Consider the following 14824-nt stretch of genomic DNA (forward strand, 5'->3'; position numbering starts at 1 on the left):
AGCTAAGAGAGGACAAATGCCCCAAGAACAACTGAGAGTGACATTTTGAAGAGGAGATTCTGCCTACAGAGGAACGTCCTGGGAGAAAGCCATTTCAAAACCAGAACTTGGAGCAGACACCAGCCATGTGCCTTCTCAGCTAACAAGAGGTTTTCCAGACGCCACTGGCCATCCTCCAGTGAAGGTACCCAATTGTTGATGCCTTACCTTGGACACTTTATGGCCTTAAGACTGCAACTGTGTAACCAAATAAACCCCCTTTATAAAAGCCAATCCATTTCTGATATTTTGCATAATGGCAGCATTGGCAAACCAGAATGGAAACTTTGAAACTTTGGAAAAAACAAGAATCCTCTCTCAGATATTCATATGCACATGCAGGTAAAATTTTGCTTAAAAATTTAGTGGGATCATTGACTCCTGAAGATAACCCAGCTTCCATTCCTGCTGCACACCCGGCCTCTTGCCAGGCTGGGAGGCCTTGAAAAGGAAACACCCTGGGAAGCTGCAGCACGGACGCTGGGATGGAGTGGGCACAGTGTGTAGAGATGATGCAGGGGGTCTGGACTTTAAGCTTGGATCACTGCTTTTGTGAACTTAGCAAATGAAACAATCAATGGGAAACTGCCTTACAAAGTTAAAAGTGGTATACAAATGCAACAAATGGTTATTAGAGTCCCCTTCAGCCAAGAAGGTGGGGGGTGTTAGAGATGACAGGGACCAGAGGGAGGCTCCTCCCAGTCTCCCAGTCACGTGCCTCTCCAGGGGTTCAATTGTTTTTTAGCTTCAGAGTCTTGTATGGAGGGGAAGAGGAAGTTGAATGCAATTTAAAAGTATGACCCTGCTGGAGAGAAATTCCGCTATCACTTTCCAGCTGTGTGCCCTCGGGCCAGTGCATCCACTTTGTAATAGTGGTAACAGGAGTACCCACCTCCCAGGGTTGTTGTAAAGATTAAGGAAGCCAGGGAGAGTAAAGGGCCTGGCCCATAATACAAGCTCAATGCATGTGGGCTTTTATCATCATCATCCAGGTTTCAAGGGTCATGTTGGAATAAAAAATGAGTGCATGCTTCTTGATGAAAAGGGGATACGAAATGAAACAAAATGAAGTTTCAGTGGCTGGGAGATTTCAAATGGAGTCAAGAGGTCACTCTGGTGGACATTCTCATGCACTATATAAATAACACTTTTTAGGTTTTAATGTACTAGAATAGCTAGAAATAAATACCTGAAACGATCAAACTCCAGCCCAGTAGCCTTGACTCTTGAAGATGATTGTATAACAATATAGGTTACAAGGTGTGACAGTGTGATTGTGAAAGCCTTGTGGATCACACTCCCTTTATCTAGTGTTTGGATGGATGAGCAGAAAAATAGGGACAAAACCTAAAGGAAAAATAGAGTGGGATGGGGGGGATGATTTGGGTGTTCTTTTTTACTTTTATTTTTTATTCTTATTCAGTTGCTTTCTGGTGTAAGGAAAATGTTCAAAAATAGATTGGGGTGATGAATGAATGCACAACTATATGATGGTACTGTGGACGATGGTACACCATGGATGATTGCATGGTATGTGAATGCATCTCAATAAAACTGAATTTTAAAAAATAAGTGCATATGCAGAGCCCTTCAGCTCTCATTCTGATATACTATCCAGTACATCATAACATGAGCAATTGCTCTGTTTTAAAATGAAGAATCAAACTTTCAGAAGAACAACGCCACTCTTAAAAGCCGAGAAGTGAGAAGAAAAGGAGATCCCACACGTCATCACCACACAACTATCTTTTACTAACAAAACCAAAGAACCCCAAACACTTTTTGTGGACATCAACTTTTCCCCTTCAAATTTCAAAATGGTATTGGGCATGTACATATTTTTAAAGTGTAGACACGTTTTGGAGAACACAGTGTAGCACGGGCAAATCCAAGAAATGAATGTGAAATGCTCTAAACTCTGAATTCAAACACTTGTAACTGTTGAACTTAATTCTTTAAATCTTCTGTCCTTTCAAGTTCCAGCATTTCTCCTCTGCCTTCAGGGACTGAGTGCCCTAACTACTGTCAAGCAGCAGGCCAAGTATCAGATGCGAGGAAGTGGGATAAAGAATCACAGGACTGCATAGCAGTTTAAGAGCTAGCGGAGAAGTAGGAAGGTGTCAACCCAACCCAGCTGACTTCTTAAACAACTCTGTAAATAAAATCTCCATTAACAGAAACCTGGCCATTTGGAGCAACATCCAGCTTTTGACTGTATACTCCACAAGTATCTTCTTTTCACCTCAATGTGTCAGACGGAAAGCCTGTAAGCATCTCTCAAACAAGCACATGAGAGAACCCACCTGGCTAGGCGTTGAAATAACTGAGCAGCCCCCTCTGCTGCTGCTCTGGAGATGCTTGGCCAGAATCAGGGCTTTCACAAGTTGCCTCTTCCTTGCTGAGAGAGGCTGCGATGGGGGCTTTGGGGTGATTCCATGTGCAGCTCCTACTGAGGAATGACCCAGCCTGGGCAGTGCTGTCAGCTGGAGCCGTAAGGGTTGCTGTTGATGAGGCAGGCAGGGCCAGGTTAGGAAGCTCCGAAAGTTGTTTTTGAGCTGCATTTGGTAAGGTGGATGGGGAGGATGGGGAATGCTTTCCAGATGGAAAGTTCTGGAGGAACTTTGATATCACATGATAGTGAATTGGCTCGTTTGTCACAGCATGCCCCACCTCCAGACAATGGGGTGCTGGAGTGCCCCGGGAGCCCAGGACCAGGCTGGAGGTCACAAGGGAGTAAACCCTCAGAAGTCACCAACCTGACTTGAAAGAAAATAATCATGACTTAGAAACAGTAGTGTTTGCAACCAGGAGAGACCATCTAGGAATTAACGGCCCCATGTTCTGTGAGTCAGCCGCACACATAAGGCTCTGCAATACCTGAAGAACTGCAAAGGGCATGAAGGAGATTTTTCTTCTAAATGGATATTCTTATTTCTCCTTTATGAAAGGAGTGGAAACTGGGACTAGTAAAATGTTTAGCTAGTCCCCTGTGGACCAGGACTAGACCATAAGAAAGCCCTATCTTGTCTTTTACGGCACATGCCTTGGCTCGCCAGATGAGGAGTTCTTTCAGTCTTAGACCACCTGGGAGGTGCCATGATGACAAAAACACTTCTAAAAACTGAAATTTGCAGGATAAGATTGTAGAGGGTATGCTAGTCCAAATTAATGCCCACAATGTTTTAATTAACAAAAGCCAGACAAATAATACCATAATTTCCTTGACTAGAACTTTATGTTTCCCATACATATAAAAGCAGACTAGTTCTTTTATGTTAACGTATCTCATCAAATGTGAGATTTTATCATCCAAACAGTGGACAAAAAATAAGGACTTTATTCATGCCAAATTTATACTTGGATGACTTTCCAGGTTTTTAAAGTAAGTTTAACTGCAAGAACATGGATCCAGTTTAATATCTTTCTGTTTGTTAGATATCTGACATTGTACCCACTATTCTTTTCACAATAAGTTATAAGGTTGATAAACTGGGGTGGAGTCTCTTAATAATACATACCTGGGTAAATGTTCTAGAATTGACACCACTTAGTTGCTGCTACTTGTTATTCACGGGGGTCATTAGGAATGTTATGCATATTAAATGCTACCCCTGACTTCATACAGTCCATTCACCGCAGCACTAACTGCCCTGGATTGCAATGAGCCTTGCAAAATCTACATAAAGTGCCTGAAACCTCTGCTAAAAATAAGTCCTGATGGAGCTGCAGTTCACCCCCTCTAGTTTCTTAAAAACATAAGGTGAGCCCTAAACCCAAAGAGGACACAAGCAGCTGCACTGTGGAAGGGCTCATTCCTCCAAGCGTTCCAGAAAACCATCTCTTATCTGTTCTGCTTCTTTTCCGTTTTTGGAGGGGTCTTTCCTTCGTACTTATCTGAAAGTTACTGGTGGCAAATGCTGAAACAGGATAATTACTAGGATATCGCTGTGGATAATCTTTCTGACACATCAGAGAGACTTCAGCTGACTGGTCCCTAGTTTGTAAATGTAGAAGGTGCCCTATTCTATATATTATTTACACAAGGGTGGCTGCTGCACTTACACTCCTGCATGGTCTAATCTGGAATCATGTGAAGAGAGGGGCCTTCTACTTAGGACAACATACACCTACAGACAACACTGAGGAACATGCACACACTACAGAGAGCCTGGATGTAAAGAATTCATATTTTACACCTGTGAGGGAAACGCTGTTACAAATGCTGATGGGATGCTTCTGCCACTCATGCTCTAACTTGAGGGTCTTTGGAACCAAAGGGGCCTGTGAAGGTGTTTGCTTTTGATCTTTTCTTTCAGGATGCACAGTTAATTCTGTGTCAGGCACTAAGCAATCTGGTGGCTTTTGGTCCAAATGGGTATTTTAGTTGTCTTTTTGCACCTTTTTAGCCTTCTGTGCCGAGCCAAGTTCAAATGCTGGAAACTGTGATGTCTCTGGTACCAGGATGTCGGAGAGAAAGTGAATAGCGCCAGCCATGCCTGCAATGTAAAATATGGGTGCTTTTATGAACAGGCGCCAGGGCAGTGTGTGAGGACAAAGTAACAGTGATTGTTGCCTTTACAGGGGCTGTAAGGATATGGGAAAAGGGGCTGAGGGTTTTCAAAATGATTTTATAAAAAACAGAAAGTTTTTCCCCACCAGAAGTCCTCATATTAGAACCTAGCAGTTCAAGACACCAATTGTCTTCATTCTCTTATTTTTTTTTTAATTGGCTTTAGGGCTTTAATATTGGATCTTCAAACTTTAAGACGATTCTCACACCAAAATCTCTACCAAAAATGTAATGGATGCTGCTGTTGTGATATTTCAAAATATAAATTTTCCCCTCTCTCCAAACAAAAAGATTGCATTTTAGTCCTTCCGCAGTTTCTAAGAATGTAGTTTTGAAACAGACATTTGTTTGCTCTGTGTAAATCCCAACCCCAAATTCACTGTAGTAATCAAGCAATGGTTTTAAACTCCACTCAAGGAGCTTTGGAAGGATGGGCGGGGACGGCCCTGGCTGGGCTCCAGGCCACCAGACCTCGATTTTAGGATTTTTGTTTGTTTACAGTTTTGCTTTTGATACAAAATTTATACACAATGAAACACTTCTCTGAGTTTTGAAAAATGCATACACTGTTGTAAACCAAGTGTATATCTTGATTTAGGATATTAAGACTGTAGGATATCATGATATAGAATTTTTCCATCATTCCAAGAAAGCCCCTGCCGTCCCTTCCCCATCATTCCCCAGTCCCCCAAAGGCAACCACTGTTCCAATTTCATTCCACCATAGGCTAGTTGTGCCTGTTTCCCAATTTCATAAAAATGGAATCCCGCAGTATGTAGCCTGTTGTGTCTGGCTTCTTTTGCTCAGAAAATGTGTAGTGAGACCCATTCATGTTTTGCGCCTGTCAGTCTGATCCTTTTTATTGCTGAGTAGCTTGTTTCTCCCTTTTCCTGCTGAAGGACATCTGAGTTATCCCCAAACTTAACTATAAATTTTCTGTTTGAAGAAAGTGTTCCAGCAGCTTATTTAAGATGTCTGAAAACCACTGACCCATTAAAACCCTGAAGGAAAAGAAGCCCAGGGCCCTGTGCTGCAGTGAGCCCTGCTTTCTTGCTCTGTGGGCCGGGCCCCAGATGCGACAGGACGCAGAGTTGCAGCAGGAGCACGTGCCTCCGGGAAGGCCACGGCTACCCACCAGGCTGCTGGCGGGGGCTCGCCCCCAGGGACACATGGGATAACTGCCCCTCCACCCCCCAAAAGGAACTTGGTCAGTCCTCTCTACTCCTAGTTCTGTCTGCCAGCCACTTGCAGGCCCAGGAGAAACGGATGAACCTGTTAAGTTCTCAGGCTTTAGGGACTGGAGAGTTCATAGACAGTGATTTATTGGGGTCTGAAGTTGTTATTATAAACTTGAATGAACTCCATTTAGAGTTCAGGTATTAACTCTGTTATATTTCATGCAAATACACTGTTATGCCTTTAGCATTTTTATGGCATAGAATATAAACAATTTTATTCTGAGAAATACTTCTTTTATGATTTATTTGAATATTAAAAAGATCATAGTTCTCAAAAGAGCTGGCAAATACTCTATTTTCTGTTCATTTAAAAAAGTTACCAATATTAGAAATAAAACAGGGCTTTTCAATACAGACCATTCAGGCATCAAAAGGATAAGAGAATAATACGAATAGCTCTACACACACCAAGTTGAATTAACAGAATAATATGAAAAGCTCTACACACACCAAGTTGAATTAATAGAGGAAATGGACCAATTCCTCAAAAATTACAACTACCACAAATCACCCAATATGAAATAGATAACTTGAATAGCCCTATAAATATTAAAGAAATTGAATTCATAATTTAAAAACTGCTAAAAAGGAAATCTTCAGACCCAGAAGGTTTCACTGGAGACTCTACTAAGCTTTTAAAACTACAGGCCAATATCCCTCATGAATATTGACCCCAAAATCCTTAACAAAATATTAGCAAACAGAATTCTGCAATACATACAAATAATTATACATTATGACCAGGGAGGATTTATACCAGTGATGCAGAGCTAGCTCAGTATTCGAAAATCAATCAATATCATCCACAATATTAACTAACTAGTTAAAGAAGAAAAATCACATGATCATATCAGTTGATGCAGAAATGGCATTAGGAAATATTCAACATCCATATTATTATTTATTTTAAGGAAAACGATTCATTTATTCTTTCTGAAATTTATTTTGGGATTGGTATAAGATGTTGCTCTAAAGTGATGAAAAATTTTCATCAATTTATCCCAACACCATTGAACCTTTGCCATTTGATTTCTGTGGCTTATGCTATAAATTGTCTATTGCATACACACACATATATAAATATAAATAAATATTTGGGTCTCTCTGGAGGATTTTTATTTTGTTTCCCTGAACTATATTCTATTTTTTTTGTGCCTGCAGCAGATTCTAATTATTGTTCTTTTACAGATTTCCTGACATTGACCTTTTCAGAATTTTCTTCAATAATCTTCCTTGTTATTTTTTACTAATTAGTAATATTCTAATCAGTCATACTTTCTCATTATTAATATTAATTACTAATACTTCTTTATATAATTTAAATAATTATATATACTTAAATAACTACTGAAGTTCCCCATTAATAGCTCAATATTATATATACACCATTACAGATGAAATGCAGAGGAGCAAATTCATCATTTCTTCTATTACCAAGTAGCACTTTATGCTCTGTCTGTATATATCACAAAAGATCTAAAAATACTTGGAAGATGTTCACAGGTACAAAAAATAGGTAAGGTAAAGAGACTCAAGGTAATTTTTGACAATAAACTAATTTGTCAACAATTATTTTATGGTATAGAGATATTACTCAAACAAAATCAATTTTAATAGTGGTACTCCAGAAAGAAAACAGAAGGAGCACTTTCACTTGGCCAAATGCTTAAATCTATGATTTTTTCCCCTCACTCTTACCTTCAAAAAGAGAATAGGGTCTGTCAGGAATGCGGCACCCATGTGCTCCATAGTCTAGACACCATTCTGCAAACTAACAAGAGAGAAGAGGAAGGACATTTTTTTCTTTTCTTCTTCAATTTTTATCATGGTAACATATATACAACACAAGAGTTCCCATTTTAACCACTTTCATGTGACAATACAATGACACTAATTATTTTCACAATGTTGTGCTTCCATCACCACCATCTATTTCCAAAACTTTTTCATCACTCCAAAGAAAAACTCTGTACCCATTAAGCAACAACTCAACTCCCCAAACCTCTGCCCCTCCCAAACCCACCTCTGGTAACCTCTAATCTACTTTCTGGTCTCTGAATTTGCTTCTTCTAGATATTTCATATAACTGAATTTGCTTCTTCTACATATTTCATGTAAGTGAAATCATACAGCATTTATCCTTTTGTATCTGACTTATTTCATTCAACATCATGTCTTCAAGATTCATCCAGGTTGACACATGTATCAGAACTTAATTCCTTCTTATGGCTGAATAATATTCCATTGCATGGATACACCACATTTTGTTTATCTATTCATCTGCAGATGGACACTTGGGTTGTTTGGCACTTGTGAATAATGCTGCTATGAACACTAGTGTGCAAATATCTGCTCAAGTTCTTACTTTCAATTCTTTTGGGTATATGCCCAGAAGCGGAATTCCTGAGTCATATGGTAACTACACTTTCTGAGGAACTGTCAAATTGTTTCCCATGCATGCTGCCCCATTTTACATCTCCACCAACAATGTATGAGGATTCCTATTTCTCCACAGCTCACCAACACTTGGGGACATTTTTTTTTTTTTTAAGGGATGAGTTAGATTTCACTTCTTGGACAGGCAATAAATAAGACACCGAAATGAATTCACCAAGCAAAGACAAAAGATTCTCAAGCAATACAGCAGTTAGAAGCAGAGGCTCTGGGCTGGAATGCAGCCACTTCTTCTTAGCTGGATGGTATGTGGCAAGTCACTTTCTTCTCTAAGCCTGTTTCCTCATCTGTAAGTTGATTATCTGTTTCAAATGGTTGTAGGGAAGAGTGAAGTGGAAAAATGTGACAACTCAACACCACCACTCTTCTCTCAAGGCAATCTCATGTCCCTTCAGGCAGTAATTCCTGATGTAATTCCAAACAATTACTCTACCTTGATTAAAAACCCCTGGCTCTAGTATATGGATGGATGAGCAGAAAAATGGGGACAAAATGAAAAATAGGGTGGGATGGGGGGGGGGATGATTTGGGTGTTCTTTTTTACTTTTATTTTTTATTCTTATTTTTATTCTTTCTGGTGTAAGGAAAATGTTCAAAAATAGATTGGGGTGATGAATGTACAACTATATGATGGTACTGTGAACAGCTGATTGTACATCATGGATGACTGCATGGTATGTGAATATATCTCAATAAAACTGAATTAACAAACAAACAAACAAACAAACAAAATGCTGGCTCTGAAACTGACTTCAGAATCAGCTGCTGGCTTCCCTTTTGCCATCTCCTCTGGTCTTGGCTGAGAACCACTTGCTTCAGCCCTGGTTCCATCCCTTCTCAAACTGCTGGAAAATGTAATCAATACTCATTACTTCACTTCTCTTCCCACTAACTTCATTATCTTGTTCTAGAGCAATGAATGCTGTCGCTTGATCACTTTCTTCATCTTGAAAACTCCTCATCGATAACTCTCTAGGCTCTTTCTTTTGAGCTCTCTGACCCTTCCTTCCCAGACCTCTTCAATGGGTTTTTCTACATCATTCTAATAAATTTCCCTATTTTGCTTAAGCTAACTTAGTTCTTCTTGTCATCTGCACACAAAGTCACAAGTAATAAGCACAAGGAATATCAAATTCAATACATATTCTTTCTACACTCCAAATCTGCTACTATGGATTGGACCATGTCCACCACAAAAATATGGTCAAGTCCTAGCCTCTGGCTCTGTGGACAGGAACTCATTTGTAAAAGGATCTTTGAAGATCCTCATCCCAAACTGAAATCAGGTGGGTCTTAATCCAGTATGACCAGAGTCCTTATAAGAAGAGGAAATCTGGACACAGAAGCAGGAGAAAGATGGGGAGAGAGATGGCCATGTGATGGAGGCAGAGACTGAGTTACGGATTGCCAGCAAGCCACCACCAGAACACTAACAGAACTCAGAGAAAGCATGATCCAGCTGACACCTTCATTTTGAACTTCTGACCTCTAAAATGGTGAGACGATACATTTCTGTTGTTTAAGCCAATCAGCCTGTGGTATTTGTTACAGCAGCCCTGGCAAACGGAGACATCTGCTTGCCCTTCTATCTTGTTTGATGGATCTTCTACCTGGTTTTCATTCAGATTTTTCCATTTCTCCACATTAAAAAAAAAAAAAGTTTGCTAAATTCTGTCAGTTCTACATTTAAGTGTTTCTAAATATCTCCTCTTCGTTATGATAACCAATGCTTTAGTTGATGACTCAACATTTCTTGCATTAATTATTAAATGACAATTTGGGGAAACCCAACCTCCAACTTATTCTTCCCACTGAGCATACCAATCTTCCTAAGAGAGAAGTTCCAAATGAGTACTCAACTTGGGTGAGCATTAAAATCACCCAGGAGCTTAAAATATCAGGGCCTGGGATCCCTCATTTAATTGGCCTAAGGTGGGGTCCAGGCATCATTTTCAAGCTCCCCAAGGTGACTCCAAGGTGTACACAAGGTCGTCTGAAGGGGCAGGGCTAACCTTCTTTGCCTGCCATTCATGATCTGGCCTTGGCCCACCTGTCTGACTTCATCCTTTTGCCTCAGCTTCTTTCCCTTTGCCTTCCCACAAGGTCTTGCTCATGGTGTCATGAATACACCACTCTGTTTCATGCCTCTGTGTCTTTGCATGAGCTATTCTCCCTATCAGAAGTGTACTCCACCACCCTAAGCCAATCCTTTCCTGGCACACCTGAAAAATTCTTCATCTTGAAAAAAAAATGAGCCAAGTCTCATCTTCATACAGTCTTTCCCAGCTCCATGTATTTATTTAATGATCTATTAGAATTATTACCTAGGCCTACAGGAGCCTTCACAATCTAGCTACCTCTCACCTCGCTGGCTCCATCTCCTGTTTGGCCTCATCTCCCCTATACTCTGGCCACAATGAACTTCGAGAAATTCCCGCTGTGGGTCTCACACATCCAGGCCTTTGTACAAGCAGTTTTCTCTCTTCTAATATCTTTCCCCTAGGTCCTTTTGCTTAATTTCTACCTGTCCTTCAGGCCCTAGCCTAGGTATCACCTCCTGACCCCATTACCAGGCAGTGCCCTTTTCATGTGCTCCCAGTGCTTCCTGCACTTTGCCCACACTGGGAGCATGGATGCTACAACAGACAACAGCCTCTGTCTCAGAGGGCACAAAGAAGGGGGTTATTCTATGTGGGTTGAGGAAAGGTTTCATAATAGTAACAGATGTTCATTGTCCAGAAAATACAAAGAATAAGTCACCCAGATTGCCTCCATTTTTCAAGGATCATTTGTAAACATTTTGGTGTATTTTCTTTCAATTTTTCTTCTGTGTGCATAGAACTATATTTTGTGAAATGTGTATAATAATAAAAATACTAGCAAACATATACTGAGTCTTGCTTCACACCATTCATTTTCATACATCCGACACATATTTATTAAGTGTGCCAGGCACAGTCCTGGGTTCTGATATAGGGTAATGATCTAGACAAATAAGATCATGGATCTTATATTCCACTGGTGAGACGTATTCAATGAACAAACAAAATAAACATGAATCACTGGGTGCATCGCTTCAGTTGGAAGGTCTTGAGGACCCTCTCTGAGAACATCACAGTCAAGTTGGGATCTGGATGGCAGGGGGTTGCTGTGCAAATTTCAGGGCAAAGAGCATTCCTGGTGGAGGAAACAGCTGATAAAAGGCTCAAAGAGAATAGTGTGTCATACTTTATAAGGGAGTGGGATGGGGTACATGGCTGTAGTTCAGTGAAAGAGAAAATGGGACACAATGGGGTAATGGGGGTGGGGTGGGGTGAGAGGTAAGCAGGCAAGGGTCCAGGTGCCCAGGGCTACAGGAACTCAGTGAAGGAGGGTGGGTTTTGCTGGCAGTGCAGTGGGAAACCACTGCAGAATTGGGTGCAGGGCACAAGCAAAGATGATCTGACCTACATTTTAAGACGGTTGCTCAGGCCATTGTATGAGGAGTAAGTTGCAGTGGAAAGAGTGGAAGCAGAGAAGCCAGGAGCCTACTGAGTTGTTCAGACAAGATATATGGGGGCCTCAACAAGAGAGCACTATGCTGCAAGTTTCACACACATTATCTCAAACTAATCCTTCTGGGAACAACCTTAGGAGGTGGGTAGTATTTTTTTTTTTTTTCCTCTTTCCATTCTTACAGATGAGGAAACAGATTTGGAGAAAAAACATCATAAAGCTAAAATGGTACAACTGGTAATTCTAGCCAGGCAGTGTGACTTCAGAGCTTGTGTTCAGAACTCATTACTCTTCTCAGCAACCCTATGAGGTAGGTACTGTTATTATCCCCACTTTCTAGAAAAGGATACTATGGCACAGAGAGGGGGAAAAGGCTGGGGTCACAAAGAAACTGAGAGTTGGGAGAAACAGGTTGAAAGAGGCAGGAGTTCTATTTGCAGACTTTGTTCATATTCTGGGGGACTCAGAGCTACTTGGATAGAGATGTCCTTACCTTGCAAGCTCTGTAGAGGTACTTTTTATCCTGCGTGAGATGGTAAAGAGAGAGAAAAGAGTAGCCATTTCCGGCAGTCCCGTGGCAGATCCCATAGCCCTTCCGCAGCAAACCTCGCTGCCAAATCACATCACTGCACTCCATGGCATCTTTCAAGTATTTCTCCTCCTTAAAAACCTGGGCAATGAAAGAAACAAAGCAGTATTACAAAGATATTTTCAATGCAGAGTTGGCAAAAAATTTTCCCCTTCTGGTTAGAAAAATGCATAGATGTTAGGAAACCAGAAATGGCATTGGGGAAAAAAAAATCCTAGCTGCGTGCTGCACCATGCCTAGCACCTATAATCGCAATCTATGTGCTCATCCCTCCTTAGTCTCTTTCTAGTTCATTGTTTTGCCAAATTCTAAAATTTAGTTTTAAAAGAATTAAAATTGAAATTGCTACATCTCTTTGGTAAGCTGTTCTGTCACACATGGAAGTACAGAACCTAATAGTCAAACAGACAAAGACTCCAATCTTCAGTTTGGCTATTTGCTGGTGTGTGGCTATAGGCCAATCTATTAGATTATTAATGTTTCCTTAAAATTCTGTAACATTCTGTAAAAATGAGAATGGGGTAATAATGAATATCTGTCAAAAGAAATATTGTGGGGGGAAGAAAGAATATTGTGAGGATTAAATGAGATTTCATGTATGTATGTATATATATACATAGAGATATTAACTTATGTGTTATAAATGATAGGACAAATTTATTTTAAAAACACAAAGCACACAGGATAAAACATTAACACCCATTATTTCTGGGTGCTGGGTACATGTATGTTTATACTTTTCCACATTTCTTTAAATTTTTCAAAATAAAAAGAAATTAAAATACTGAAGGGAAAAAAAGATGTTCTGTCACTGACAAACCATTCCGTTTTCCTGGGACATACATCCTGCCACTCTAAAGCTTCTGCTCTTGTAGAGGCAATCAAAGGATTCATGATCCCACAATGCCCTTCCATCTAGAACAAGAATATTTAATGTCCTGGGTCAGCTCCCCTCTCGCCCAGGCCCCATAATAACCTTGCACAACCAGGGCCAGTGAGCTCTGTCATGCTACATCACAAGGAAACGTGCACACAGCTTCTGTGCCTGAGTTGCAGAACTTAATGTGGTACTATCTTTACCGAGCTGATTATATGGACAGCTGCAGAGACAAACCAGCTGGGCACTCAGCTTCTTTGTCTACCTGAGGCCGAAGGCAAATGCCACAACTGTCAAGAATTGCCTCCCCAGACTCTCTTTTAAAATTTCTTCTCTTTCTCCTTACATTTCATTTGTTTTGTTTTGTTTCCCTGGTCCTTTCCTTTGTATCTGTTAATAGTGGTCTCCTCCTCTTTAACTTGTTTCACTCTAGTGCAAATGAGTTTAGGCCAATGAATTAGAGCCCAAAAGATTATTAGAGATGATCTACTTGGAGGTGGCAAATAAGTTTCACTGATTTGTGACTGATTAGTAGTGACCAGGACACTTGGTTAAGAAGGGTTCTGAGGCTTCCTGGGAAAAAGACAGGCAGGAACTATAATCAGTGTCTGTAGTGTGTAGGAAAAGGGGGCAGGGGAGGCATTTGTGGTTTAGTCAGTCTTCCTCCTGTAGAATGTAATCATCAGGGAGACGAAATGTCTTTCCCAAAGTTAGGCTGCCAGAAGTGAGGCCCCGTGTCATAGTCATGGAAGCAGCATATCCCATGGTGAGATGTAGGCTCTGGGGTCAGACCACCTGGGTTTGAATCTTAGTTCTGACACCTTTTAACTGTGTGACCTTGGACAAGTCACTTAACCTCTCTATGCCTTAGTTTTCTCACCTGTAAAAGGATAATAATAATTCTTTGCCTCAGTGGTTTGTTGTGAGGATTAAAACGTAATAATAATAAAAACAAAACAAAACAAAAAAACCTCTTGGAACAGTGCCTGGCATACAGCAGGTGCTAACTACTTATTAGCTACAGTTAATTACTTTTCTTTCTATGTTATCAAGACAACACAAATACTTTACTGCAACATTTGCATCTTAAGCCTCCTTAAATTAATTGTAAAGGGAAACATTGTTTCCCCATGCTCAAGAACTATTTGGTTGAAGCTAGCAGGTGAAAAGACATGGTTTTCAGGGTATCCTGAAATCATAAGGAAAGCAAGGCTGGCCCTCAAAGGAATCCTGATTTGCTCCCTTCTGGTAGCCTTGGTGTATATGAAGGTTGAAAGAGAGATCAATTTGGTTTCCCTCACTCTGTCCCTGCTCCCCTGCCAAGACCAAGGCTGCTGGAAGTATGTTCCATTCTGCACTTACCCTTCAGTTTCCTCAAAGCAGCAGCAGCAGCAGCACCCCTACCACACTACCCTCACACTCACAAGCTCTAAGCAAGGAGCTACTTTTAATAGATAAAGGAGTATTGAGAAAAGCACTCAGATTTAATGGAGAATTCATCTGTTCTACATTGTAGTAATAATTTGACTAGATAACCTATTTACTTCTCCATATGATGTCTC

The 14824-nt window shown here is 40.5% G+C and overlaps 1 protein-coding gene across 3 annotated transcripts in view; it reads right to left on the reverse strand.

Annotated features, from left to right (window-relative positions):
* Positions 1-14824, reverse strand: part of LANCL2 (LanC like 2) — a 95289-nt gene that overhangs the window by 27073 nt on the left and 53392 nt on the right. The window contains exons 7-10 of one of the 3 annotated variants that reach the window (XM_037837159.1): positions 12290-12466; positions 7546-7618; positions 4438-4535; positions 1771-2795 (exon numbers count right to left, since the gene is read on the reverse strand). In XM_037837159.1, the coding sequence (XP_037693087.1) occupies positions 2781-2795; positions 4438-4535; positions 7546-7618; positions 12290-12466 (363 nt within the window). In that variant the 3' untranslated portion in view covers positions 1771-2780. Of the gene's footprint in view, positions 1-1770; positions 4536-7545; positions 7619-12289; positions 12467-14824 lie in introns of those variants that run through there. The other 2 variants (XM_037837157.1, XM_037837158.1) reach the window with 2 other exon arrangements.

Source organism: Choloepus didactylus, chromosome 5 (assembly GCF_015220235.1).
Source record: "Choloepus didactylus isolate mChoDid1 chromosome 5, mChoDid1.pri, whole genome shotgun sequence".
NCBI lineage: Eukaryota > Metazoa > Chordata > Mammalia > Pilosa > Megalonychidae > Choloepus > Choloepus didactylus.